Below are 27,731 nucleotides of genomic sequence, written 5' to 3'. Positions count from 1 at the left end.
AATCAGTTTAGGTTAAAAATCATTTGAATATTATTAGAATTGGTTTTATGAAATTTTTAGAATCTTTTTGAAATTTTAGTTATATTATTTTTTGAATGAGATTATACTATTTTTAGTGTCCTATTTAATAACAATGTAATTAAGATTTTTTTCTCCAAAAAAATTAATTTTTTTATGAAATCTTATAAATGTCTTGAAAAGCCCTAATTGACCATTGTTTATATTTTTGGACAATTAAAGGATTTATTTTTTAATTAACTGAATCTTAAAAGCGAATTTATCTTATTTTTATTTTTAGATAATTTAAGCTGAAATTATAAATTTTTTTACCAAAATTTTCATGGAACCTCGAAAAAAGCAGATGAAATCGTAAAAAGAAAATAATTATTTCTATTTTAGGACTGTTAAAAAAGTTATTTTTAATTAATTTGGCATTTCAAAATCCTATATATTCTTTTTGTTTCTATTTTATATAGCAAGGGAACCACGATTTATATCACAGAAATTACCTCTTAACTGAAGCCGAAAGCTCCAAAGACCTCTGGCTTCTTTATTACTTCTTCCGCGAAAAACGGGTCCCGCACTTGCTTCCTTACCGGGTCCACCCTATGTTACCAAACCCGCATTAACATCGATCGGGTTCGGAGGTTCGCAAATCTCAACGCAAGGAGCGCAGGAAACCAGTCTGCCGCTCGCTGCGTCTTCCCCTGTTTATTTTCGATACGGGAAATTTCTTCCATTCGGTTTCCTCTTTGATCGGCTGTCTCCAAAACCCTGATCTCCGAACGCTCCGGCGTCCGATCGAACAAAGAGAGATCCATAAAACTGATTCCTACGATAAAGGGTCGCAGCGATGGGGAAGAAGAAGAAGCGCCCGTCGAAGGTGTGGTGCTACTACTGCGATCGGGTGTTCGACGACGAGAAGATCCTTGTCCAGCATCAGAAGGCCAAGCACTTCAAGTGCCATGTATGTCACAAGAAGCTCTCCACCGCCGGTGGCATGGCCATCCACGTCCTCCAGGTCCACAAGGAGACGGTCACCAAGTAACCCCTCGCTCCCGATTCCACAATCGCTTCAAAAAACCCTTAATCATTTCTTGACGAAGATCATTTGCCTTATGCTTGCGTAGTCTTATTTTCTGCATATGATGGCGAACTCGATTGATGCCCCTGATCTGTGACTGATGAATGATATGCGGGTTGCTGATTCTTTTTTATGTTAAAGAATGTTATTTTGGTTGTTGTTCTTGTTTTCGTTTTTTGGGATTAAATCCTGATGAGCGATTTTCATTTTCCTCTGTGCCCTTAATCGATAATTATAATTCTAATTAATCAGTAATGTTTTTCAGATACATAGGTTCCACGTTATTTTGAGAATATTTTTTCATGATCGTCGAACCAAAAAAAAAAAGATTGAATGATATAAAGAGCACTCATTCATTAATTGTTTCATTAACCATTTCTAATAACGATCCAAACCACTGACCATCTCAGTTCTGTTAGATGCATGCCTACCAAACCTTTCTATGCCATAGTGACTTTTTGTTAATGCATAGGTAGATTCAAAATAGTTTATTTTTACACATTCTGCATGTGTATTGGTCATATTTGACAAAGCTGACCTTGAGTTGGAGCCCACATGATTGATCCTGAACAATAATCGAGGATCATACCTTTAGGGTATAGGTTACTAGCTCGACTCTAATGTGTGTTCCATGCCACGAATCATGATAAGCATGTCACTTGGTTGTCTCACAGGTGGATCTCTATCATTTTATTGTCTTTTTCATTGTGTTGATTAAATTTTCATCCTAGTGTTCTTGGTTTTTGCTCTGAATTTCAATCGCTTTCATTCAGAGTTCCCAATGCCAAACCTGATAGAGAATCAACAGAGATCGAGATTTATGGAATGCAAGGAATTCCTCCTGATATTTTAGCAGCTCACTATGGAGAGGGTAATATTCTTTCCATGCTATTTCTTTCTGATTAGTCTAATAAAATTGCCAAATTAGTGTAGATAATTTTTTCTTAATTTTTGTTTTTTCGTATTTTGTATAGTGTTTCTAGCTTGTTCTAACATATAATATCAATTTTCGCTGATACTCTTGTTATTGCCTTTTGGGTATTAAAAATTTTATTTTTTCATTATACTCATTATGTGGGTTTTATGTTGATTTGCCATTTTCTTGACGTTGAGGCTCTTAAATGCAGTATCTGTTATCTTGTATATACTAGAGATTCTCTTTATAGAACTTGCTATGATCTGCTAGTGATGAATGATGTTGTTTGTCCATATTTACTTGATCTTGTGTTTCAAGAGCTTTTTTTACTCATGCAAAATGGATAAGGAGCTAAAAGTGAATCTAATGAATTAGGAGCCAACATGTCCCTTTGTTCAGAAATCTAATTGTACTCTTATTTTTAACATTTGGATCTAGCGAGATCACTATGAGCTTCTACAGATAATATTTTTCTCCAGTGATTTCAATGGGTGCTCGCCTAGGCGCTCGGGCGAGGCAAGGCGAGGCCCGAGCACCTTACTTCGTTTCCAGACGGTGCGCTTCAAAGAGGCGTCGCCTGGGCGCTCGCCCGAGCCCAGGCATCGGGCACTTCGGGCGAGCGCCTGGGTTAAACCAGGTGACCGAACCAGCGTTTTAGGTTTGGTTCGGTCTCCGGTACTTTAGTTGGTTCAACTAAAGCACCGATATCAACCTTCCTCTCGCGACTTCCCAACCCTAACCCTACACATCACTGTCGCTGCTCGCTGCTACCGCTGTCGCCACTCCCACTCTCGCTGCTACCGCTGCCACTGTCATCACTCCTGCTGCTACCGCTGTCACTGCTCTCTGTTACCGCCGCCACTATCGCTGCTTGCCGCTCCCGCTGTCGCTGTTCGCCACTACCGCTGTCGCTGCCACTATCACCGCTCATCAGTCCCGCTCCCATTGCCACTGCTCGCTGCTACCGCTGTTGCTGCCACTGTCGTCGCTCGTTGCTTCCACTCCCGCTACCGCTTCTCCCTGCTACCGTTGCCACTATCACCGCTCGCCTCTCCGACTCCCGCTGTCGTTGCTCGCTATTACCTCTTCTCACATCGACTCGATAATATACTGTTAACTATATACAAGTAACAATATTTTTTTTTATTAGATTAATAATATATTATTTTAATTTTAATATTACTAATTTTTATTTATTTAAAATTATTGTTATTGTTTTGAATTTGAAGATTTTTTGTTAATGTGATATTATGATTTTATAAGATTTTTTTAAATTTAATATCATATTTTTATTTAAATAATTATATTTATTAATTATATTATATATTTTTATATTTTAGCGCCTCACTTCGCTCAGGCGAGCGCCTAGCGCCTCGGGCGTTTTTAGACCTTGGCGCCTAGTGCTTTTTAAATCATTGGTTTTCTCTTTGCACCAAGATCTTTAGATAATATTGCTCACTTATGAAACTATAAATGCTTTTAATAAGATACAAAGATTTGCTCTTCAAAACTATTAATACTTTAAATAAAATAAAGCCTTTCCCTTTGGAATTATCTATACTTTAGATAAGATAAAGCTTTTCTTTACCAAATCCACCCTCGATATCGATGCGCTGTGCAAAAATGTTATTGCATTTTTTAGAGCCCTACTTGTTAAGATGTCCTTTGGCTAGGGTAACATTGGAGTATGAACGTCATTATGTGCCTTGGCATGTTCTTGTCAGAAATGATATAAAAGAAACATGCAAGTGCTTTGTCATAAACCTTTCATAGTGTAAATGTTCGATGTGATGTGTGTGCTTTTCAGTTTTGTTCATGCCTTAGGTAGTACGTAAGTGGCTTGCAATAGGCTTGGTACCTCATTTTGGATGGGTTTTGTGGCCCTATCTAACTTATAAGCACAACTTGTGAGTGCTTGTCGTGTAGAGGCAAAACTATCGAAAAATGGCACCTTTAATCTGCAATGTGCAGAGATTTTCATGAGGGAGTGACCAAAAAACGTTAGCCATTTTAGACACCTAGTGTTAGGATTAAGAGCGGCACTAAGAGGGGGGGTGAATTTGTGCAGCGGAAAACTTTCTCGTTTCAAAAGTCTTCGTTTCGATTAAACCCGATTTTAACGAAAATCGTTTTGTAAAGATTTTAACTTGAAAGTGTGTGGGAGCGTAGAGAAAGCAGCAAGAAGGTAAAGTGACTTGCAAGAAAGGTAAATTGCTCAAGACGAAATGCAAACTAGAATTTAGAGTGGTTTGGTCGTTGTGACCTACATCCACTTTCGGATTCCTCCTCCGTCGAGGTCATCGGCATCCACTAATGGCCTTCCTTCTATAGACGAAGACCAACCACCTTTTACAGCGCTTTCTCCTTTTCATGGGCTTAGGAGACAACCCTTATAAGTCTCACACCTCTTTTGAATGATCTCAATACTTAGAAAGGGAGGAGGAGGACTCTAGCACTTTTTACAACACTTTAACACTCAAGAATTCAGGATTATGCCAATGCTTTCGTGTCCTTTCATGCAGAAAAGGGTGAGGTATTTATAGGCCCCAATTGGCTTCAGAATTGGAGTCAAAAAGTGTCACATCCCTGGATTTCGGGGTACTGGCGGTACTACCACCTCCATTATTGGGCGGTACTACCACTTGACACTGGGCGGTACCACCGCTTGACAAAGCTCGGAGACCGAGCTTTGGCGGTACCACCGCCTGACAGGGGCGGTACCATCGCTGGCAGCATTAACTATCGGCGGTACCATCGCCCAGTCTAAGTGGTACCACCGCCCATACCACTTGGGAGACTGGGTCTCCCAAGCGGTGCCACCGCCGGCTATGATTTCAGGTGTTGAATGGGCTGTTCAATCCGACCCAATTCAGCCCTGTTAAGGGCCTAGTTGGCCCCTATCTGAGTTAGTGGGATTACCTCCCAATCCTAACTCAACTAATGTACTAACTACGATTAAGGCAAGCGATTAGTCCGGTATGTCGATTTCTCTCAACGAGTCTTCCGGCGCGCTTCTGGCGAACTCCCGACGAACTCTTGGCAATCTTTCGATGAGTTCTCAACGATCTTCCAACGAGCTTCCAGTGACGAACTCTCGGTGATCTTCCGACGAACTCTCGGCGATCTTTAGACGAGCTCTCGACAAGCTCCCAGTACATTGTCCGAATCTTCGATTCCGACACATCATCTGCTTTATGCATTACTACTATCGTAGTGAATCTTGTACACTTATCTCAACACATATATTAGGTCAAGCAATTTATCAATTGATTTCATCATCAAAATCCGAGATTCAACAATCTCCCCCTTTTTTATGATGTCAACCATTTGGTGAAGGAGTTAACCTTAATTCCCCCTATCTATATGTCATACAAACTTGAATTCACAACATTGAATTCAAGCTTTGATTTAGAAATCACATGCATTGTGCATCACTATAATTTTAAGTCATCAAGATATTAAATGCACAATCACTTCATGCATGATAAAATGTTTCGGCAGAGCCTTTCATCACTCTTTGCATGAAATATCATCATTATTGCATTGTAGCATTCAAAAGTTCACAATCCGATAATGCATCATTTGTATGATAAAGAGATCACAACATCAAAGAAATTTTTAGCATTTTAAAAGATCATAACGTTATAGAATTTTTCAGCACAGAGTTTCAACATTAAAGTAAGCATCATTTTAAGATTACAACATCAAAGTAAACAACATAAGATTATTGCATCAAAGTAAGCACAATAAAAGATAAGGATTTCGTCCACTTCTCCCCCTTTGACATCAGTAAAAAGACATACAGCTTATTCAGATGGTGGCAAGTCAAAATGTCTAAATAAGGTATTAAGCTGTTGATGAATCTGCTACAACTCATTTAAAATTTGATCTTGACGTTGTTTAAATCTATATTGACGTTGTTCAAATCGATCCATTCAAGTCCCTATGTCGTTGATAGATGAGGGCGGGACTTGCTCTGCTGGAGGTGTTGCCTCAAAGGGACTAGTAGGAGAAGATTGATTACCCCTAAATATTGGTGTTTCAGGTTCTGGTTCAAGTGGAAGGGGATCAGTCCTTCTAGGTAATCTAGTCCATATCTCATTTCTGAATATACACCTTAATCTTCGAAGTATGTTTCTATTTATGACATTAAATCTATCTAGTTTCATAACTTCTTCGTCAGGTGGGATAACTATGCCATAAGCATGGATTAGTCTTATGATCAGGCCACCATATGGAAGCATCATATTCTTTTTCAATAGTTCAATCATATTTTGCTGAATTAGGTAGCCAAAACAAATTTTATGTCCTTTCATGATCCAATACATCATTCCTACTTCCATTTGGTTAACTTCATCATGATGATATTGTTTTGGAATTATAATGCTTATCAAGATGTGATGAAGTAGTTTGGTGTTGAAAGGTAATAAATGTTCATAGCTTTTTGGAAGAGTAGACAAGTTAGGATTACCGAAGATGGTTCCTAAGGCTTCAGAATAAGTGGTCCCAACTGATTTTTCATCCTATTGGCCTCTAAAATTATAGCCTTTTTCTTTTTCCGTAATTCCTATTAAATTGTACATTATGCTATCCGTAATGGGTATATGATGTCCTAAGATCCTAAGAGATAGGTAGATACCCTTTCGTTTTCATCTATATGTAAATTGTTGTAAAATAGCATAACAAGTCTAGGGTAGATAGGTTCACTTATTTGAAGGATCGGGAGAATGTCTAGATAAGCAAACCATTGAATAGGTTTCAAATCACTTAATTCATCTAAATCAATATTTTTACCCTTATGAACATTTCTAGATTCTATGGATGAAAATTTAAGGGCATGCTGATGAGAATCAAAAAGTAGAGAGTCATAGTTTTCATCTAATCTCCTCTTCCCTTTGTCCCTAGAGGATCTTCTAGAACTCATGGAGACTACAATTCTGGAGATAAATAATAGACAAAAATAAGTAATGCATAGGGGGAAATCAATTTGGTTTATGAATTACCTTAGTAGTTTCTCCTTCTTGTGATTACCAAGATGGTGTTTGAGATTGATCCTTGATTTAGTAGAAAATGGGGATTTTTTTTTAGTTGCTAGAGGGAGAACAAGATGATCAAGAGGTTTGGGGCTCTTTGGAAAAGTTTAGAATGGGTTGGGGTCGGTTCTACCGTTGGCCCTAATTTGTTCTATTTATAAGGTAGGTTGCGGGCGGTGTTTTTGTGTGGTTTTTTTAATAATGCAAGCATTGGATTCAAATCTAATGATGTATCATTTATCACACAATTGACTAATGCACAAAAGGTTATGCTTTAAACCATCAACCAATAACACATCTTCAATAAAGAAGTTAGATTTGTTACATATGGTTCCTTTGCCAATGATTTTACCCTTGTTGTTGTCTCTGAAGGTGACATATCCTTCGTTTAGGCTAGTGAGCTTAGAGAATTGAGATGGATCTCCGGTCATATTCCTTGAGCATCCACTATAAAGGTATCATCTCTTGCTCCTAGCTTGTGATAGTAAACATTTCTACAAAAAAGGATGATTTTTAGGTACCCATGACCTTGGGTGCCTCAAAAATCGATCTACACAACTTATCATGTTGTATTGAGTCATTTGAGGTTCCTTTAGGAACCCAAATCAATTTATGTAGACTATATTTCTTAAATGGACATTTGTACGCAACATGTCCAAATTTGTAACAAGAGTTGTATTTGTTTTAGGGTGAAACATGCAAGGTAGGGCCTTTAACAAAGATGGTTAGATTTTTATGAGTGTTACTCACAAAGCCGATTCCATCTCTTTTATGAACGTGACCCTTATTAGCAAGGATCATGTTCAAGGACTTGCTACCCACTTCAAATTTTTTTAAGGTTTATTTGAGTAGTAAGTTTTCCTTTCTAACCGTTTCTAATTGATCGCATTTTGTGCAAGGAGCTAAACTATCATCATGCTCAATTTTTAGTCTATCAAAATCACTAGCAAGAGAAGCATATTCCTTTTTTAACAATGTATATTTTACTAACTAATTTACATTCATCAAATAAATCATGAAAAGCGCATAGTAATTCATCAAAAGATAAACTTGCATCTAATGAAATGCTTACCTCATCTCCAATAGTCATTAGCGCCTAGTGAGCAACTTGCTTGATATTGGTTTGCTCCTTTTCTTCGGATCCACTTGAGTCATCCCACATTGCTTTAAGAGTCTTCTTCTTCTTTGGTTGTTTCTTTTTTGCTTGGGGACATTCACTTTTAAAATGTTCTGGCTTCTTGCATTTATAGCATATGACTTATTCTTTCTTGGGTTCAAATTTATTTTTAGTGTCATTTTTAAATTTATTCTTTTTTATGAATTTTTTAAAGTTTCTTGTTAAGAGTGTCAAGTCATTATCAAGGTCCTAATCACTTGAATTTTCTTTCAAGTGGTTTTCTTAAGTTCTTAGTGTCATATCCTTCCTGTTCTTTGGAAGGTTGTTCTTAAGCTCTTTATGAACATTATAAGTCATCTCATAGGTCATTAGTGACCCGATTAGTTCTTCGAGAGGAAAGTTATTTAAATCCTTGGCCTCTTGAATGGCCGTTACTTTAGGGTCCCAACTCTTTGGACGGGATCTTAAGATTTTATTAACAAGTTCAAAATCCGAGAAACCTTTACCAAGTCCTTTTAGACCATTGACGACATCCGTAAATCGAGTGTACATATTTCCAATGGTCTTACTCGGTTTCATTCGAAACAACTCATAAGTATGGACTAAAAGATTAATTTTCGACTCCTTTACTCTACTAGTGCCTTCGTGAGTCACTTCGAGTGTGTGCCATATATCAAAAATCATTTCACAAATGGACACTCGATTGAACTCGTTTTTATCCAAAGCACAAAACAAGGCATTCATAACCTTGACATTTAAAGCGAAAGTCTTCTTCTCCAACTCATTCCAATCGTTTATTGGAAGATAAGACTTTTGAAAACCATTTTCGATAATGTTCCATAGCTCAAAATCCATAGAAATCAAAAAAATCCTTATTCTAGTCTTCCAATATGTGTAATCCGTTCCATTGAACATAGGCGGATGTGTAATTGAGTGACCCTCTAGGTTGCCGACAAATGCCATCTCTCTTGGGTTTCAAACCAAATAAGAGTGACCTTGCTCTGATACCAATTGTTAGGATCAAGAGCGGCACTAAGAGGGGGGTGAATTAGTGCACCGGAAAACTTTCCCGTTTTAAAAGTCTTTATTTCGATTAAACCCGATTTCGACGAAAATCGTTTCATAAAAATTTTAACTTGAAAGCGTATGGGAGTGTAGAGAAAGCAGTAAGAAGGTAAAGTAACTTGCAAGAAAGGTAAATTGCTCAAGACGAAATGCAAACCAGAATTTAGAGTGGTTCGGTCGTTGTAACCTACACCCACTTTCGGATTCCTTCTCCATTGAGGTCATCGGCAATCACTAATGGCCTTCATTCAATAGGCGAAGAACAACTACCTTTTACAGCGCTTTCTCCTTTTCATGGGCTTAGGAGACTAACCTTTATAAGTCTCACACCTCTCTTGAATGATCTCAACACTTAGAAAGGGAGGAGGACTCTAGCACTTTTTACAACACTTTAACACTCAAGAATTCAGGATTATGTCAATGCTTTCGTGCCCTTTCACACAGAAAAGGGTGAAGTATTTATAGGCCCCAATTGGCTTTAGAATTGGAGCAAAAAAGTGTCACATCCCCAGATTTCGGGGTATTGGCGGTACCATCGCCATTATTAGGCGGTACTATCGCTTACCACCTGACATTGGGCGGTACCACCACCTAACAGAGCTCGGTACCACCGATGACAGCATTAACTACCGGCTGTACCATTGCCCAGTCTAGGTGGTACCACCGCCCAAACCACCTGGGAGACTAGGTCTCCCAGGCGGTGCCACTGCCGGCCATGATTTCAAGTGCTGAATGGGCTGTTCAATCCAGCCCAATTCAGCTGTTAAGGGCACAGTTGGCCCCTATCTGAGTTAGTGGGATTACCTCCCAATCCTAACTCAACTAATGTACTAACTACGATTAAGGCAAGCGATTAGTTCGGTATGTCGATTTCTCTCGGCGAGTCTTCCGGAGCGCTTTCGGCGAACTCTCGGCGATCTTCCGACGAGCTCTTGACGGTCTTCCAACGAGCTTCCGGCGACGAACTCTCGGCGATCTTCTGACGAACTCTCGGCAAGCTCCCGGTACATCATCCGAATCTTCAATTTCGGCACATCATCTGTTTTACGCTTTACTGCTATCGTAGTTAATCATGCACATTTATCTCAATACATAGATTAGGTCAAGCAATTTACCAATTGATTTCATTATCAAAATCCGAGATTCAACACCTAGAACCCTCAAGTGGCACATGGCTAGATGAGGCTTTGGGGTAGTGTCTTGAGTTAGTATGTTGCATGGTTCTATAGCAATGTCATAGGAGCATTTGTGCAAGTGGACTTTTGTTGGTGGCATATTGCCTATTAAGTGTTTGCTTTCATGTCTTGTTTGATTAAGTCGTATGATAGTTCCCTTAGTGTTGGGTTATTTTCTAATTCATTTTCTCTTTTGTGGATCCCAAGCGACCTACAAGGTTATAGGGAGGTTGACCCTTTTGCGAACGGACAAGCAAGAGTATCATATGACTTAAGCAAAACTAACTGAGAGTCCGTGACAGATGGTATTAAAGTGAGACAAGCATACTAAGTACTTGGCATGTATGGAGAGTTGTTTTTCCTTGCACAGTTGTTTTGAAGAAATGGTGCAAACGAGCATAGAAACATAGAGAAAGAAGTCACTTAATGGAACGAGCATTCGAGATTGGCATTTAGAGGAAGACCAAACATTTACATGAGAGGCACCACGAGGACTATGAAGTACTTTGGCATGTATGGCGAGTAGTCCTCATTTTGGATAAATGGTAAAAACGAGCGTAGAGACACAAGGAGAGGAGTCACTCAATGGAGCATATAATTAAGATTCACATTTAGAGAAATAGTCAAAATTTCACGTGAGAGACATCACGAGGACAAGCAAGCTAGGAAGAACACATAACACACGAAGGTTGGGATTGTTGAGTTCTTATTATGGCTTCACATCATCAACCTAACTTGATGGTGCTCAATGCAAGCGGGAAGCAAAGTATGAGACCATGCAACTATGATTGGTTTGCTCGATGACGGGAATAATTGCGTAGTTTATGGAGGTAGGAAAATGTCGACTTGAAAAATTCGGTCCTCATGCAATGGATTATATATGGACAAGGGGTGTTCATGGCCATCCCAAGGTGATCAAAATTCGACATTATAGAATGTTGCAACTTTCTCTTCGACATTAGGGAAAAGGATACATCCTTAAGACTATAAGTTATATAGCAAGTTTTATATATTGCTAGGCCTTGAGGGTGCAGCGAAGGATGGCATTGGCAAAGTGTCACAATTTGGCAAGGCGGAGTATTCTTTAGAGATGATGGTCATCGAAACTTGAAGGGGAAGTACGCAAAGAGAAAAGTTGCTCCAACGAGATAAATATTTAGAGGGGATAAGTCCATGGAGGATTCATGTGTAGCAAACCTCATATTCTAAGGGAGGTATCTTAACACAGATGCTTCATAAAGCTTGAAGGGGGCTAGAATCATGTAAGCAGTGAAGAAGTCATCGTAAGATATCATATGGGGTAATGTATTGGTAGATGTATTGCGAGATCAAGTGGGGGAGTGCTTCAGAGCAACATGAAAGATTAAGGTACACTTGGAGCTAAGGAGCTAATAAGGTGAACATTAGGGTCAATGAAGGATTGATCCATCGAATGGGCATAAAGGCCACCATCATTTAAATGCTAAATGATGAGCAAAGCATCTTGGATTGGACTTAGTGAAGTATGAAGGGAGTTGACTTAGAAGATATAATTTGAAGCGAAAGCACCAACTTCGTGGAGCTTTCCTTGGACAGAGGTCGATGATATAAACTCTTGTAAAGATAAGAACGAGACTATATCGTTCCTTAGTTTCCTCATTTTGAGAAGGCAAACTCGTCTTGCATGGTACCAAAGTGAAAGGGGTCTTTGTGGCACATACACCTTAACTCGACAAGACAATTGATGAAAGGACTAATGTGAGGGATTGACTTAACTTGCAACGATGAAGAATATGTTGAAGTGCTACCATTCGAGTTGTCACGAGAGTTGGTGTGTGCAGCAAAGATTATACTCTAGGTAGGGGCCCAGGATCTAAACAATGGTGCATTAATTTTCAACAAAATACCAACCTAGAGGTGCACTTGGGCGTTTGGATGTTGCAAATGGATGAAAGTTCGATTGCCAAAGGAGCAAACATAATCAAAAGTGACAGAGGGCCTATGACGTGTTGCCAGAGGTTACATAAAGAGGGATTGCAGTTTGAATTCAAGACACCAAGATTAAAGGGCAATGAAGACACCACCAAGAGGCGATGTGGTTCAATAGATCGTAATGGAACAAGTCGAGGCAATGTGACACAATAAAAGTCCTGTGGGGGGCTCGATCACCCAAAGGGATGGTTGGAGAGCAATGCTCTGATGAGCAACATAATAGAAAGAAAGGTTATGAATTCAAGTAGTGAATGACATGGTATCACAAAGGCGGGTCTTCTATGCATGCACCAAATTTGCATCGGATGAAAGCCTTTGATCATTGGCGAATAAAGGTGCAATACTATAGTGGTGGACCTTTCAAGTGCAAGTACTAGCGAGTCTTGAGCTTATATTTGCTTGAGAGAACCCAATTCAGTTAGTGGATATGATCGAGCCAACGAATGTTATTACCAAGGACAAAGGAGAGTAAAATCAGTGTGAACCCTATCATATAATAGAGGCCATGCATAAGAGTTATAGTGTTGTATCGAGGTAAACTACTTAGAGAACACGAAGATGTTGAAGCATATGGTCCTAAGGGATGAGAAAACAATGATGAATCCAAAGGGACTTAGCTACCCAAAATCAAGCATTAGTTAGAATGAAGGTGGACTCAAAGGGAGTATCATAATGTTGTAATGGTAGAATTGTCGATCACAAAGAGATGGGACATGAATGTAATGTGATAGATGATAGGACCGTGGGCATGAGAGAGCACCATGGTACTATAGAGGTGGGATTTTCGTTGAGTCGCCAAGCCCTTGCTCTCATTGAGGGATCGTGTACTCTTGTTTTCTTAATAAAAGATTGAAATTTTGTACTGTATCGGTGTACTAAGCTTTGCTTGGTACGGTACGGTGTACCAAGCGGGACACTTGGAAAAAAATATAAAATTTAATTTTAGTTTCGAGTGGTACTATATATATATATATATATAAACCTTCGATGGCATTATTCCATCCTATCCTCATCCTAGGTGCATTGATGAAGACAATTCTTCTAAGTCATGCGTAAACAATGCCTGAATGTGAAGTTAGGCGTACAGGATCACTAAAAAAAGATATAAAATATAAATATTTTTATATAAAAATGATATAAAAATAAAAAATAAATATATAAAGATATAAAAAGATAAAAATACGGCATACCGAGTGGTTGCCTCATCATTGTCACCTTGTCCTTCTCCTCGTCGCCTCGTATGCGGCCTTCAACGTCAAGGAGATGGAGAGAAGAAAGACAATGTGACAATAACGAGAAGATTGCTCGGTATGTCGTATCTTTATCTTTTTATATCTTTATATATTAATTTTTTATTTTTATATTTTTTTATATAAAAAGATGTAAATTTTATATCTTTTTTTTAGTGATACTGTATGTCTAACTTCACATTCAAGCACTGTCTACGCATGACTTAGAAGGATTCTCCTTGACATTGGCATCGGAAGGTTCTCCTTGCGGCCGACAATAGTGGACGAAGGAGATCGTTCGGAGATGAAGAAGGTTGGGGTCTTCGTTGCCTTCCTCGTGGCTGCCTCTTCCGCTGCTCTCGTTGTCGCCTCCCTTGATCCTCGCACCTCTAGCTCCCCCTCCAAAGATGTATGAGTCTCCTTGTCATTACCTCCTAGATCAGGATCGTCGAGGGAGGGCGATGTCAAATCGGGAACAAGAAAGGGCGTGGAAGACAAGTTTGCATCGAGGTTCAACGGGCTCAGGTTAATCAAGACGCTGGTGACGGCGTATCGGTGACTTCGTGGTACTCTTTCTTGACGCTTCTCCCTCTTCTTCGATGCTTCTCCCTCTTCTTTGAATGCCATCTTCTTCCTCGTTGCAGCCAGGTTGATACCGCTCGGTAGTGGGTGGTCCGTGTGCTAGTCAATTGGTGGACCGATACATATCACACGTATCGAGTGGTACGGAACGATATTAAAAGCCTTGCTCTTAATTATTCGACAGTTGTCAAAATTCTCAATAACGGATTTGGGTTTACTAAAGGTAGTTTGTTCACGTTATTTCTCAAGAGAGTGGTAGCTGAAAATGGAGGTGATGCAAACTTACTTGAAGGTGATGACTAAGCAAAAGAGGAATTGATGAACAAATTTTATAGAGGACAAGTCCTTAAAACTTTAGATTTTTTAAGGTGATCCTTGTTAGAGCTCGAACAAGCATCCATCTAGTTTAATCGGCACAAGACGTTCGAGGGATTAGTGCACAACAAGGAAGGTACGAAGATCAACACAACTTGATTGACTCACATTAAAGTGGCAAGATGAAGCAGTGGTGACGGATCAAAGTTCAACTACATAACAACATCGAAAGACCATTTGGGAGTCGAGAGGCGTGTTGTAGCTAAAGCAAGATTGAAGATGTAACAAGGCAAGGAGATGAAGCGTCCACAAAGGCTTTGATGAGGACATTGAAGGAATAAGTTAGGGGATTATCATAGACTGATTGTAGTGAACATGATCAATATAATGTTTGTACTTTTTCTTTTTTGTTCGTGCCTTAGACAACATGTAAGGGGTTAGGCTTGTAGTAGGCATGATAGCTACATTTTGGTAGGGTTTTGTAGCTTATTTTGACTTGTAAGCATAGCTTGTATGTGATAGTCGTGCAGAGGCAAATCTCTAAAAATGAAGCCTCCAGCTCATAACTTGTAGGGATTTCCATGAGCGGTAAACAACCAAAAAACATCAGTCATCTCAAACCCCTGGAACCCCCAGGTGTCATGGTTGGTGGGGCTTCGTAGTGTCTTGTGTTGGTTCGTCGTATGGTTTCACACCGGTGTCGTAGGGAGCAAATTATCTTAGACTCTTTTGTCACGCGATTATTCAAAGCTTGTGAAATCCATTTTTGTGTTTTGTAGGGCCTATCAAGTGTTTGCTGAAATGCCTAATTGTGGATCCCAAGTTTACTCTTCGATAAAGCAACAGTGGCACTTTGCACGTGCGTTGCCTTATTTTTTAATCTATTTTCTCTTTTGCATGTCATTAGAGGACCTTGAGAGATTACGTGGAGGTTGACCTTTGCATATAGACACGCAAAGGTGGCATACGTCCAAGGCAAAACCAACTAAGTCCGTGACAACTTATCTACAAATAGTCCATTATCCATAGATAATCCACATGATGTAACTTTTAGTTGTAGTTTTTTTTTTCAATTCAAAATGCTTCTTTTGTTGAACTCTTAGTTTCTTGTTACATGTGATATTAAACTTTACATAGGAAAAGCACATGGACATTAATATATGTCCATGAGCACACGTGCATGTTTTTATCGTTTTTGGGTTACATGTTTTTTGGTGACGTTAAATGTTTTATTCAAGGATGTTAAACTCATGTTTTATTCAAGGATGTCAAACTTGCTTTCCTACCTAGCTAGGATTGTAAAGGGACCATAAACTCGGAATCATAGAATTGTAAGATCCTACAGTTTATACAAACTATTTTTAAAATATACATATACTTGTAGAAATGTATTATAATTTTTTGTTAATATTTAATAACGCACATTTGTTCTTAGGTTAATAATCATACTTAAATAGTATTGTCTCTTATTCAAATGAAGAATATTTTTCCTATTTTGTGTTTTTATTTACAATGCTTTGATTAGTCTCTCATTTACTACTTGAGGATCACAATTCAAAGATGATCTCAGATTAAAAAAGTGATCGACCGTTGATATTTCTATTGTAATAATTAATGAACTGTGTATACTGTTGATAAAACTTGAAGTAGAAAGTTAGAATTATCAATCTAGTTGTTGTACCATACAATAGTGTGCTGGACAAACTGACAAATACTAACAAATAACAAGTCACTAGATAAAAGAAAATTCTCTTTTCTTACTTCCTATGTTGTAATCATAAACAACAAATAATGACTGCAATTCATATCATGTATCTACTTTACATATTGAACGAAGAAAGAAAACCTTTTCTTCATTGATGAGAGCTCCTGCATGATGGTTTCTACCAAAGAACATTTCTTGAAAAATTTAAGAAAATGAAATACACATTCAGAAAAAATAAAATATTATTCTAATTTTGCATTTATTCAACATCCATCCACATGAATCAAGGTCTGAACAATTGAATGCAAAGAATTGTTGGTTAATCATGTATAATTATAACTTTTTTCTTCACAAATAAATCTGGATACCTGAGAAATAAGAGAGGGGAGGAGAGAACAGAATAGGAGAGAGGAAGTGAGGAGATCACGGTAGAGGGGAGGAGAAGGGAAGAGAGGAGATCATGTGAGAGGGGGGAGGAGATGGGTAGAGTAGAGAGGGGGCTAGAGGATAAGGTAAGGCAGGGAAGAATGGAGATCACAATAGAGGGGAGGAGAGGAAAGAAGAGAGGGTATTAGGAGAAGAGAAGGGAAGACAAGAGACACGAGAGGGAAGGAGTTGGGATGAGAAAAGAGCGGAGGAGGGGCTAAAATAGGACAGGGAAACTGGGAAAGAGTGGAGAGTATAACAAAGGGGAGGAGAGGAAAGAATAGGAGATGGGAGGAGAAGAGAGGGGAAGAGAACAGACAAGAGAGGGAAGGAGATGAGAGGAGAAAAGAGAGGAGAGAACAGTGCTAACAAGATGACATGAGGTGGCAGCTTGAAGTAGCAGCTGAGAGGAGGTGGCTCGGGCAATGATGTTGGCAGTGAGAGCAGCGAACAGTATAGGGCTTGCTTGTTGCTCGTCCCTTTGTCTTCTCGTGCACGCACCTTTGCTTCTTTTTCTTTTTTTAATCTTTTAAATGAAAAGTTGAATCAACTTAGTAAACATGAGTCAACTCGGATGGGTCAGCCGACTGTATCGAGTTGACTCATGAGTCAACCCGATTCCATTGGGTTTACGATTCAGAAGTCGAGTCAACTCCCAACTCCCGGGGCTTGATGTGGATTGTAAGATCGCACAATCCTACAGCCCAAATTCAGAGGCTGAGTTTGATAAGCTTGGTTTTAGTTTTTTTAACAAAAAAATATTTTATTAAGGATCAAACAGCAAGATACATAATGCTGAGCGGAGACTGGAAGCTGTAGCTTGCTAATTACAGGAAATACATTTAACTTTAAGATACTTTGCTATGATATGAGTGTCACTATTGTACTTCCTATACAAAAAACTACATTTGACATTATTGACCTTGTCCAAGAAACAGGAAATAGACACCAGTAATCTTCCTCAGAAACCAGGGTGCATTCTCGAAATTGTGGTGTCATTCAATGTTTTCTCAGTAATTCTTTATGACATTCTGATGCAGATGAAGAGGTATCAGTAAAGGCAGCTAAACTGGAAGTTCCATCCACTGGGCTCGTTGGTGGAGTGGTTCCTGGTCCACTGGGCATCAGATTCCCTCCCCCAACATTATATGGTTCAGTTCCACCAGTGTACATCCTTGTTACTTTGCTGGTTAAATGGAGAAGTGTTATAATCTTAAGATTTTTGTTCTTTTTAATAAATTCACTTTGAATCACCTGTGTTTATTTTCGTATAGTACATCCTCTCACATGCTCTGTATCTTTTTAATCAGATACAATCCCACAATTCCAGTGATGCCTCCAACATGGCCTCTTCCAGCTGCTCAACCACGGCCTTGGTTTCGACCGCCATTGGCTGTTTCAGTACCTCCACCTGTTGTGGCACCACAACAGCCATTATTTCCTGTCCAAAATGTTACAGCTCCTATGACCTCCACTTCTGCCCCTGGACTTCAATCACCACTTCAAGCTGGTCCACCTGGCCTGCCCTCATCTGCACCACCTGCAGTATCCCAACCACTATTTCCAATCCACAGTCCAGCTGGTGCACCTGCTCAGAGGTCTCCATTTTTGACAACATCTTCACTTGCAATCATTTCATCAAGCTCCCCAACAATGTTGAAAGGTATAGCTGATGCAATTCTGTATCAAATACTGCTGTAGCAAGTAGTAATGTGGCTCCTAACATTCCAGAGTTTTATTTTCACATTTTAGTTTTGACTTTTGAGTTTCATAGTGTTTGATTACTTATCTATATTCTTTCATAAATAAGATCAAATTATTTAATTACACATGACGGGAATTGAAAGATGTACTACATGTTAAAATATTCCCCTAAAATGCAGATGGACCTAATTATTTTTATATTTTTTTCTAAATATTTTCTCAGCAGTAGCAATAAAAGTAATTTCAACAGTGTCAACTATTTTAGCCAGTAAAGATCTTGATAGTTTTTTGCAAGGTCTTGGCTCGAATCCCACCTTCGTCACTTACCCTTTGCACAAAAATAAAATAATTTTTTAATGATAAATGATATGTATAACACCTAGATTGTTTTTTACCTTTTTTATTATGTTATCTTGATGTCTCCTTATATGAAGTAGCAACATTGTTTTGTTAAATGACTTGTGATGACCTTTACCTCAGCAACTGAATTCTTTGTTGCTTCATTTTTGTTTATCAAGTACTCTGCAAGCATAACTATATCCTATTAATTAATCTTACAATTTTGTTTGAAATTATTCTATTAGGAAAATATGTGACTTTTGAGTTGGAGTTTGTTATGATATCTTGGTATGCCACTCAACTATTACATAATATGCATACTTGGCACATACAGCAAGACTCGAAGTCATGATCTTTTAGCTGTGCGCACTCCAGTGTAACCAACTAAATGTCTCCTTGAAACCTTTTTAGTATGTTTAATCCTTTTGTTTGAAATAATTCTCTGATCATTAGGTTTTGGTACTAAAGTTGCACAATCCAAACTTTGATAATTTAGATGCAATTTTGGTACTTGCTGGTTCATCACCAGTAAGGTTACCGATTGATATTGTTTTCTCTGGGAAAAGATTTATGTAAATTTCGTTAATGGTTTTAGTGAATATGAGGTTGGGACATAAGATGATTTGCTTCAGCCATCCTTGCCAAAATGTCTATTAGGTGACTTGCATTTGGACAAATACCTAAAATAGCATGTTGTGCAAGGACTGAGTTCACTCTTGCATTTTGATGTGCAAAGGGTGGGCTGTAACAGAATTTTGAAGCAATATATTTACTTTCTTTTTAAAAAAAGTAGGTTTAGGGATAGTCAACTGAATTCTAAAGAAGAAACTTCATTTGCATTTGAATTAGTTTCTGCATATAGCTCATCTGTCTAGAATTTGCATTGAGGTTGAGAAGTTAGAATTATCTTTATTATGAATGAGACTCTAACTAAAACTTATATGTTAAACCATTAAAAAAAATTTACTTTGTATTAGCAAATAGACGCATATTCTTGTGGTGAAGTAAGACAGTCAAAAAATTTGTAGTAGTAGTAAAAATGGTAAACACCAGGAGTATCTCTCGAGCTTCAGATGATTTGTCATCCACATCAGATTGAGACCCTTTCAAATTTAAGGCTTCCTTCTCATGAGGACACATTTAATATATCTAACCTATTCTTCACCGAGTCTTGAATGATGTGGAACTCCGTAGTCTTTGTTTAAATTTAAGGGTCTGCATCCAGTTCTGTACCATTGGCAAGGGAAAACAACCTGCACAATTTTAAACCAGTACTTGGTAGTTCCTGTTAAGATGAATTGAAAAACTTGTAGTGACAAAATGTTACATCTCTAGACACTGAAGTTGAGGCAAATTATTTGGAGCCTAGATATACTAGTCTTTTAGCTCATTGTTGGAGTTACTACTTTAAATGTATAGTTGCCTTTGTCAAACTAATTGATTCTCATCTTTTAGTACCGCAGTCCTAGATTTCCTTTTAGCTTGGATTCCTCGATATCGTTTCTTTTGCTCATCTGATTATGGAATGAATGGTTATGTTCTTATCATTGCAAGAGGAACAAATAGTTAAAAGGAAGATAAATTTATGGAGTAGTTTACAGCTTCTCCACCGATTAAACTATTTTCCATTGATGTTAGTCCTTTAATCTATGCCAGCCAGATCGAATTGCACTGCTAAAACTTGCATCCATTATAAATTCTCATCAATTTTGCATCTTGTTTCCATTTCTTCTGTATATTGTGTATATGAACATCTTAGCTAGAACAGAAAAGCTTAGGTTGATATATTGAATGTATATCAACTCCGAGATTCTTTAAAATTATTTCAGGCTAACATCATATCTTAGACTCTGTAAATACTTCATCAATCATTTTTAGGTGGTATGCCATATGCAAACTCACATATGTATGCATCTGGTCCAAACACTGAGAATCCTTCAATTGGACCTCCACCTGTAATATCCAACAAACCACCTCCTTCTAATCCTACCACAAATGAGGTCTACTTGTTATGGGATGATGAAGCAATGTCAATGGTATGTTTTCTAATTCCAACATTCTTTTTTGGACCTTTTCTTCACATTTTGTTACTAAATACTTTCTCCTTGATTCTACATGGCTCCTTAACATGGGATTATCATGCAGGAGGAAAGAAGAATGTCTCTAGCAAAGTATCAGGTGCATGATGAAACTAGCCAGGTAAGTTATTACTACCTTTTGTTTACTCATTCTAATGGATATGCAACTTGGTTGCGAATCCAAATAGGTAGGGGAAAAAGAAAGAAATCCTTGCAGATTTTTTGGGCTATACTTTAATGTACTTTACATTTGATAACTCCATCTGAATCTTGATAATACAGTCTATTATGGAATAATTGCATTTGTGGCTCTTCTGAGTTTTACTACTAGGCCTTTTATCTAATTAATTTGTAGTTATGACACTGGTTGATGGGAAAAAGGATATTCTTCATTCCCATCGTCTCATTTTTAGTGGGGCATCAAACGATTCCAAGTAGGTATTTACATTATTTTTGCTGTTAGTTAGTGTTACAAATCTGACAAGTTTGTGCTGCAAATGACTCGAGGGTTCTCAACCTAGCACCAGGACCATGCAAAAATGTATGTATTGTGTTCTGATTAAGTTTTGAGTTTCTTTTATATGGTATTCATTCTCCCTATTGCTTCTTAATGAGCGTGGGGCTTGGGTGGAACGAGAATATATGCCAGCAGGCTTTTGTCAATACGTAGCATTTGTTGTTATCTGTTTTTGATCAGTGTGGGACCAGAGTTGATGCAGGTCAGCTTTCATTCAGAAGCAAGTTTGCTTCCTCTTGTGCAGTTAGATAATTAAGCATGAAGAGTAGCAATAATCTTCTGGATGACCATATCCGTCGGTCTGATTTATTTGTTCTTGTTGTGTGTTAAAACAGATGAGCTCCATCGATGCAGCTATAGACAGAAGAATATCTGAGAGACGGCTTGCTGGCCGTATGACATTCTAGTATTCCCCAGTGCTGGAAGTAAGTGAAGTCTCTTGCGATTTTAGGACTTTATCATCATCAAGCAGCAGTTTCATTTTGAATGATGCAGTGGTGAAGTCGGTGGTGACGGACTTTGGAAGCCTGGTTGAGTTTTTTGTCGCGGCTGTGGGCAGGTGCAAATGGTGATGGTAGACCATTTTATTGGTTAAACTTAATGATATGAGTTGGATGTTAAAGTGGCAGTTAATGTTGCTAAACAGTTTGACTGGGTTCATAGAAGATCTTCCTCTTGTTCCAAGTAGGGTGTTCCATCTTAATGTAATCCATTTAAAATGATTTTAATTTGATTGTGGAGTAGACAATTTGGATCTTGTAATGGGAAGACATTGATGGCTAGTGTCGAGATGCTAGCGGGGGGTGGTGGTTGTTATAGTTTGTGATAGCATTCCACTTAGGTTAATTCTACTTGTGGAATCCTTGTGCAGCAGCAGCAGTGTGGTTGGCATGCAATCCGTATATGCAATACAATGAATCATGGGGAAATGATAGTCTGGTTCTTCGAAGACAGTGCTGGTTTACAAGGATCAGTTTCTCGAAATCTCTTGTAGTGTTTTAAGGATCTATAAAAGAAAAAAAATAGATTAAAGAATTCTTTTAATTTGAGATTAATCATTTTGATAAATATATAATAGGTATTGTAAATTGGAAGCATAGACTTAGTAAACTTTTAATAGTCGTATGATAAAGGATCCAAGGTGATCTGTCATGATCAAAATTCTTCACAAGTGCCTGCATGATATTATTACAAAATAATATAATGAACTAGACGCTTTAAAGGTATATCTAGTCATATGTCACTCGAGTAACATATGACTATTAAAAGTCAATCAAAATAAGGTTGTCAATCAAAATGATCACAAAAGTCAATCAAAATAGGGTTGTCAAGCCTATTTTAAGCCCTCTATATGTTGTATTAAGCATGAACAAAATCGAAAGATATGGACATACACGAGCATTATATCGAACATCATATTCACAGTTTTGTTCATGACATTCTCCTCTACTTATTCTTTTGACATCTTTATCGAAGCTTTTACAAATGTTGTGTCTTCTCACAAATGTTGTAGCTTCAGTTGTAATGTGTTTCTTCGCTCCCAACTACTCTCTACTGCTATTATTGAGTAGTCGACCTTTGATCCATCATGATATTTCAACTCGCCAATAACTCTGATTTTGGTGTCGGGTCGATCGAGTTGTGCTAAACCTTGTTAGCTCCTACGAATCCTTCAAATGAAAAAAAAAGATCATCTTTGTTATGTATCAGTCTCTCAAACATCTAATGTCGCTTAAATTGGGTGGATGTATGTTAAAGCTTTAATGATTATTGCCTCCTAGATTTTAAAGTTTTTGAGGTCTTTTCTTTGTAAAATTTGTTTATTGATTCCTCTTAGTTATTGCCTCCAAGTAGGTTTACAATGATTTTACGTTCAATTGGTATTCTGTTGGGAAATAAAGTAGATAGTTTACTCTCAATAGCACGATCACTATTGATGAGGAGTTGACGGTTGTTGTCTTCTACTAAGTTTTTTTGAAGGGTTTTTGAACCATTGCATAGCTTCTTTACTAGATTAAATGAGAGAACCAAGGTACTTAGTTTCGTTTATTCTTTTAGGAGTTGAGAATGCAAAGGTTATTCGATTTTGTCCACCTCTTCGAGGGTTATACTTCATGCATCGAGCTGGTTACTAGTCTTCACCTATTCTTTGCTCACACTTCCGAAGTACCCGAAGTATTTGTACTCCTTACATTGAATTAGCTATTGCAATTCATCTCTTCATTGTCATTGAACTTTTTAGAATATAAGAAGTTTTACCTAAAAAAAGTAAAATTTTATCCTAATTTGAAGCAAATCTCCAATCATTTCGGTTGCCTTTGGGATTTGTACTATCTTTTTTTATTATCTCTATCTTCTCGATCTCATTCACGACCAAACACTATCTCTCCATAAGAGAAAGGGATTGATGACTCTATAGAAGTTTCGCCTTTACGACACTATAGCGTTGCCATACCCATGACCCTACTATCCGTCACTTTGCATCTATGTTCCTTTCTTTACGATCGATAGATTCACCTTGCATCTATGTGTTCTCTGAGCAATCTCCCTTGGTCGATGAAAAGATAAATTACAACTCCAATGCATGGCCTCCACCATCATATTATAAGGCTCACGCCAATTCTATTCTCTTTTGCTTCCTTCGTAGCAACGTTTACTTACTCGGCTTTGTCCTTTGACTTGTTGAGTTCCTTCAAATGAATATAAGCTTTAGAGTAGTCCAACTCTTTAATCGCTCCGATCATACCTCTATATGATTAAGTCCCCCTATGGGACTCACTAGTACTTGCACTTGAAATTTCTTCTCAATAGTACACAACCCTCATATATTGATAAGCAAGACTTTCATTCGATTTAAAATTTGATATACGCATGGAAGACTCGTCTCTGCGGTACCATAGCATTTGTTCCTTGAATCCATAGTAGTTCTTATCGTCATGTTGTTCACTGAACTAGAGCTCCTAGTAGCTCCCGATTGTACCTCTGCATGATCAAGTCCTTCGCGAGACCTCTCACGTGTGTCGTATTGTCTTGAATCGTTCTACCATGATCCGCTGTTTTATGTTATCTCCTAGTAATATCTCTATTGTATTCTGATCTTTGTGATATAAACTCGGACTACGATCTCTTTATCTGTGGCCTCTGCCAGCACATCGCAAGGCCTCCACCTCCTCCAATTGTGTTCGTTCCTTTGACATTCGACCTTCGTCCACCTGCTCTCGGGTCATACTTGGATGAAACATGGCTCTAGGACAATCCATCACCTAGCAGCTCTTGAAGTCCACCAATTTCGCTAAAGTTGGTGTACTATTATTTGGATTCTAGGCCTCTACCCTCTAATAGAATCTCCATAGTGCACCACTTCCTTCACTGCAACTCAAGTGATAGCACCACTGCATAATCTTTAAGAGTACTTGCCTCCATGTCCTCTTGCCTCATGCTAAGGCCTTATAATCCCAAGTTTACCTCCGTAAGTTGTGTTGCCTTAGTTCCTCTATCAAATGCTTTGTTGAGATAAGGTGTATGTGCCTTGAAGCTCCCTTCGACTTTGGCACCATGTAAGTTGAGTCCACTGCATCAGAATGAGAGACCTATGGAATGACATGAACCCACTCTTGCCTTTGTAGTATTGAATCTCGTATTTTGATGATGAAACCAATTGATAATTATGTTTATGTTTAACTGCATTTTGAGTAATGCAGGTCTACTCGATCAGGATTAGACAATTAAGGCAGGAGGAATTGACATTGCGTCGGAGGAGATCACGTTAGGATATTAGATGGCAGAAGGCTTCCGACGTCGGGCATCGGGCCAAGAGCGGAATTGCGCCAAGGATATCGGCGTTGCGGAGGTCAACCGCTGATTGGGCAACAAGCCGCAAGAGAGGACGATGCGCCGAAGAATCGGACGAAGCGCCAACCAATGACGTGCCGGGCAACAAAATGTCAATTCGCTTTATAATAATTGTCTAGATCGGAATAGAGTTTTTGCTTGTGTGTGCAGGATTAACTACGATAATGACGAAGACATAAAGCAAAACAAAGTGTCGGAGTCAAGCACGAAGGATTCATTACGAGTTCGAGAGTTCGACGGAAGTCCGAAGGTTCGTCGGGAATGCTGCCGGAACTAGCCAAGAATGAGTAGGGAGCTTGCCGAAGGGTTTTTCGGAAGCTCGCCGGAAGGTTCGTTGGAAGTTCGCGGAGCTCACCGAGAAAGATCGGAGTTTGCCGAAGAAGCTCATCGGAACTCGCCAAGATCAAATCGTGAAGTCTAGGAGCTTGCCGGGAGTCCGCAGAATGGTTTCCGAGAGTTTATCGGAAGACCGCTGGAAGTTCGCCGGAAGCTCGCTGGAAGAAGTCTTGACTTACGAACTTTGTAATAGCTTAGAAAATGTCTTTAAATTCGTAGTTAGCACGTTAATTAGGGTTAGAATTAGGTGTTAATCCTATAACCCAAGTAGGGGCCAATTGGGCCCGAGTTCGGACTGGTTTGGGCCAAGTTTGGAGCCCAACCAGTGAGCTGATTTGGCTTAGGCGGTGGCACCGCCCAGCACCCGAGAGCTAGGCGGTGACACCTCCTGGGCTGGGCGGTGGCACCGCCAGCATCGGGAACATAAGAGAATTCAAATTTTTGGAGCCCAAATTTGAATCATCTTGAGGCCTATAAATACCCCTCAAGTCTCAGCTGAGTAAACAACTTTTTGAGCAGCAAGTGATTGAGAGAAAAGTCTTAGAAGAGTCTTTGCTAGTCTTGTTTTCAATTTGCTAGTGTTCACCTCCTTCTTTCTTGCTGAAAATCTGTAAGAGAGTGAACCGCTTGTAAAAGTTGTAAGAGGGGTATTTACCCTTCCCTTTCAAGAGATTTGCTAGTGGAAGGTGGGAGCCTCATCGAAGAGGGGCCTCGCAAGTGGATGTAGGTCATTTGACCGAACCACTGTAAAATCGGCATAATCTCTGGTTTGCATTTACTTATTGTCATTTATATTACTACAAACCATTTGCACTTTAATGCTATACCGCTTTGTCTCCGTCTTACTTATCTCTTCAAGTTAAAACGCAATCGAAACATTTTTAAACGAAAATGTTGCTTTTATCGTACGAAGTTTCCGAAAAGTGTTTAAATCGTGAAAAGTTTATCGCACTTCACCGCTGCACTAATTCACCCCCCCCCCCCCCCCCCCCCCCTCTTAGTGCCGCTCCGATCCTAACAATTGGTATTAGAGCCACGTTTTTCTACCTTGGTTTAACACCCAAATAGAAATGGCTCTTTACGGCTTTCAAGAGGGTCACTCTCTCATTTGTCCTCCCTTTTTCAATGGGACGGACTACACTTATTGGAAAACTCGAATGAGAGTTTTCTTACTTTCTTTGGATTTGAATTTATGGCACATAATCGAAAATAGATTTGAAATGTCTTCTCTTCCGATGAACCATTGGAATGATTTGGAGAAGAAGATGTTTTCTTTAAACGCAAAGGCTATGAATGCCTTATTTTGCGCTTTGGACAAAAATGAGTTCAATCGGATTTCTTTGTGCGAAATGGCTTTCGACATATGGCACACTCTTGAAATCACACACGAAGGCACTTCTAGAGTCAAAGATTCGAAAATCAACATTTTAATGCATGATTTCGAGCTTTTTCGAATGAAGCCGAGCGAAACCATTGTTGACATGTACACCCGTTTTACGGATGTCGTCAATGGTTTACAAGCTCTTGGCAAATGTTTCTCGAATTTTGAACTTGTTAGTAAAGTTTTACGATCACTTTCTAAAGCTTGGGAATCAAAAGTAATGGCAATACAAGAAACAAAAGATTTAAATATTTTTTCACTTGAAGAACTTATCGGCTCATTGATGACATATGAAATGGTGCGCAATGCACATGATGAACACAATCAACACTTGAACCACCTTCCAAAGAATAGGAAGGATTTGGAACTCCGGACAAATGAATACCACTTGAGCGATGACTCAAGTGATATGGACAATGATGAACTTTAATTTCGGACACCAAATCTTAATAAATTTATTAAACAAAAATCTAAAATAAACAATAAACAAAAATAAAAAATAAACAAGGAAGAGGCCAAAGAAGAGGAAGGCAACCAAGGATGAATCAAAAACTTCCAAAGGTGAAACGGCGAATTGGGCTTTGACAGGCTTCGACTACAAGGTAAGTAACTCAACTCTCTTGAATTATTTTGAAATTACTTGATGTTTTCCATGATGCATTTTCTCTTTTCTTTTGAATAATTATTTTTCTTGAAAATTGTATGTTTTATGTTAATAGAATAAAATGTTAGATTTAAATAATCATATATATGTGCTTGAGAAGTAAGAATGTGTATTTTGATGATTTCCATATTAACCTTCAATGATGATGCATGGTTTTTATATGGAAGGCTTAATGATTTTTTTTTAAACCTTGTCTTTGGTTTTCAAACATGATGTATGTTTTTGAAATAAGAACAAAACTT

The 27,731-nt window shown here is 38.5% G+C and overlaps 1 protein-coding gene across 7 annotated transcripts; it reads left to right on the top strand.

Moving 5' to 3' along the window:
• The first annotated feature begins 651 nt into the window (after positions 1-651).
• On the top strand, positions 652-22,018 carry LOC135583393 (protein SUPPRESSOR OF FRI 4-like). Of its 7 annotated transcripts, XR_010502314.1 has the most exons (9): positions 652-1,044; positions 1,858-1,955; positions 17,659-17,785; positions 17,929-18,281; positions 20,540-20,697; positions 20,807-20,860; positions 21,095-21,458; positions 21,592-21,681; positions 21,752-22,018. XR_010502314.1 is itself a non-coding variant. In XM_065174603.1 (8 exons), exons 1-7 carry the CDS (start codon positions 854-856, stop codon positions 21,661-21,663), a joined length of 1,053 nt encoding a protein of 350 aa, XP_065030675.1. In that variant the 5' UTR covers positions 652-853; the 3' UTR covers positions 21,664-21,681; positions 21,752-22,018. The 7 variants fall into 7 exon arrangements, 2 of the variants coding, with proteins under 2 accessions (XP_065030675.1, XP_065030676.1); XR_010502310.1 differs by having other exon boundaries at positions 20,807-21,458; XR_010502312.1 differs by having other exon boundaries at positions 20,807-21,458; positions 21,732-22,018.
• Positions 22,019-27,731: the final 5,713 nt, after the last annotated feature.

The sequence above is a fragment of the Musa acuminata genome, chromosome BXJ3-11 (assembly GCF_036884655.1).
Source record: "Musa acuminata AAA Group cultivar baxijiao chromosome BXJ3-11, Cavendish_Baxijiao_AAA, whole genome shotgun sequence".
Lineage (NCBI taxonomy): Eukaryota > Viridiplantae > Streptophyta > Magnoliopsida > Zingiberales > Musaceae > Musa > Musa acuminata.
Note: the sequence above shows the minus strand (reverse complement) of the source record. Positions and strands in the feature narration are given on the sequence as shown.

Coding starts and splice junctions, on each gene's coding strand:
- LOC135583393 (XM_065174603.1), top strand. CDS start 854: ATGGGGAAGAAGAAGAAGCGCCCGTCGAAGGTGTGGTGCTACTACTGC. Junction 18,282..20,539: donor CTCCCCAACAATGTTGAAAG/GTATAGCTGATG, acceptor AATCATTTTTAG/GTGGTATGCCATATGCAAAC. Junction 20,698..20,806: donor ATGATGAAGCAATGTCAATG/GTATGTTTTCTA, acceptor ATTATCATGCAG/GAGGAAAGAAGAATGTCTCT.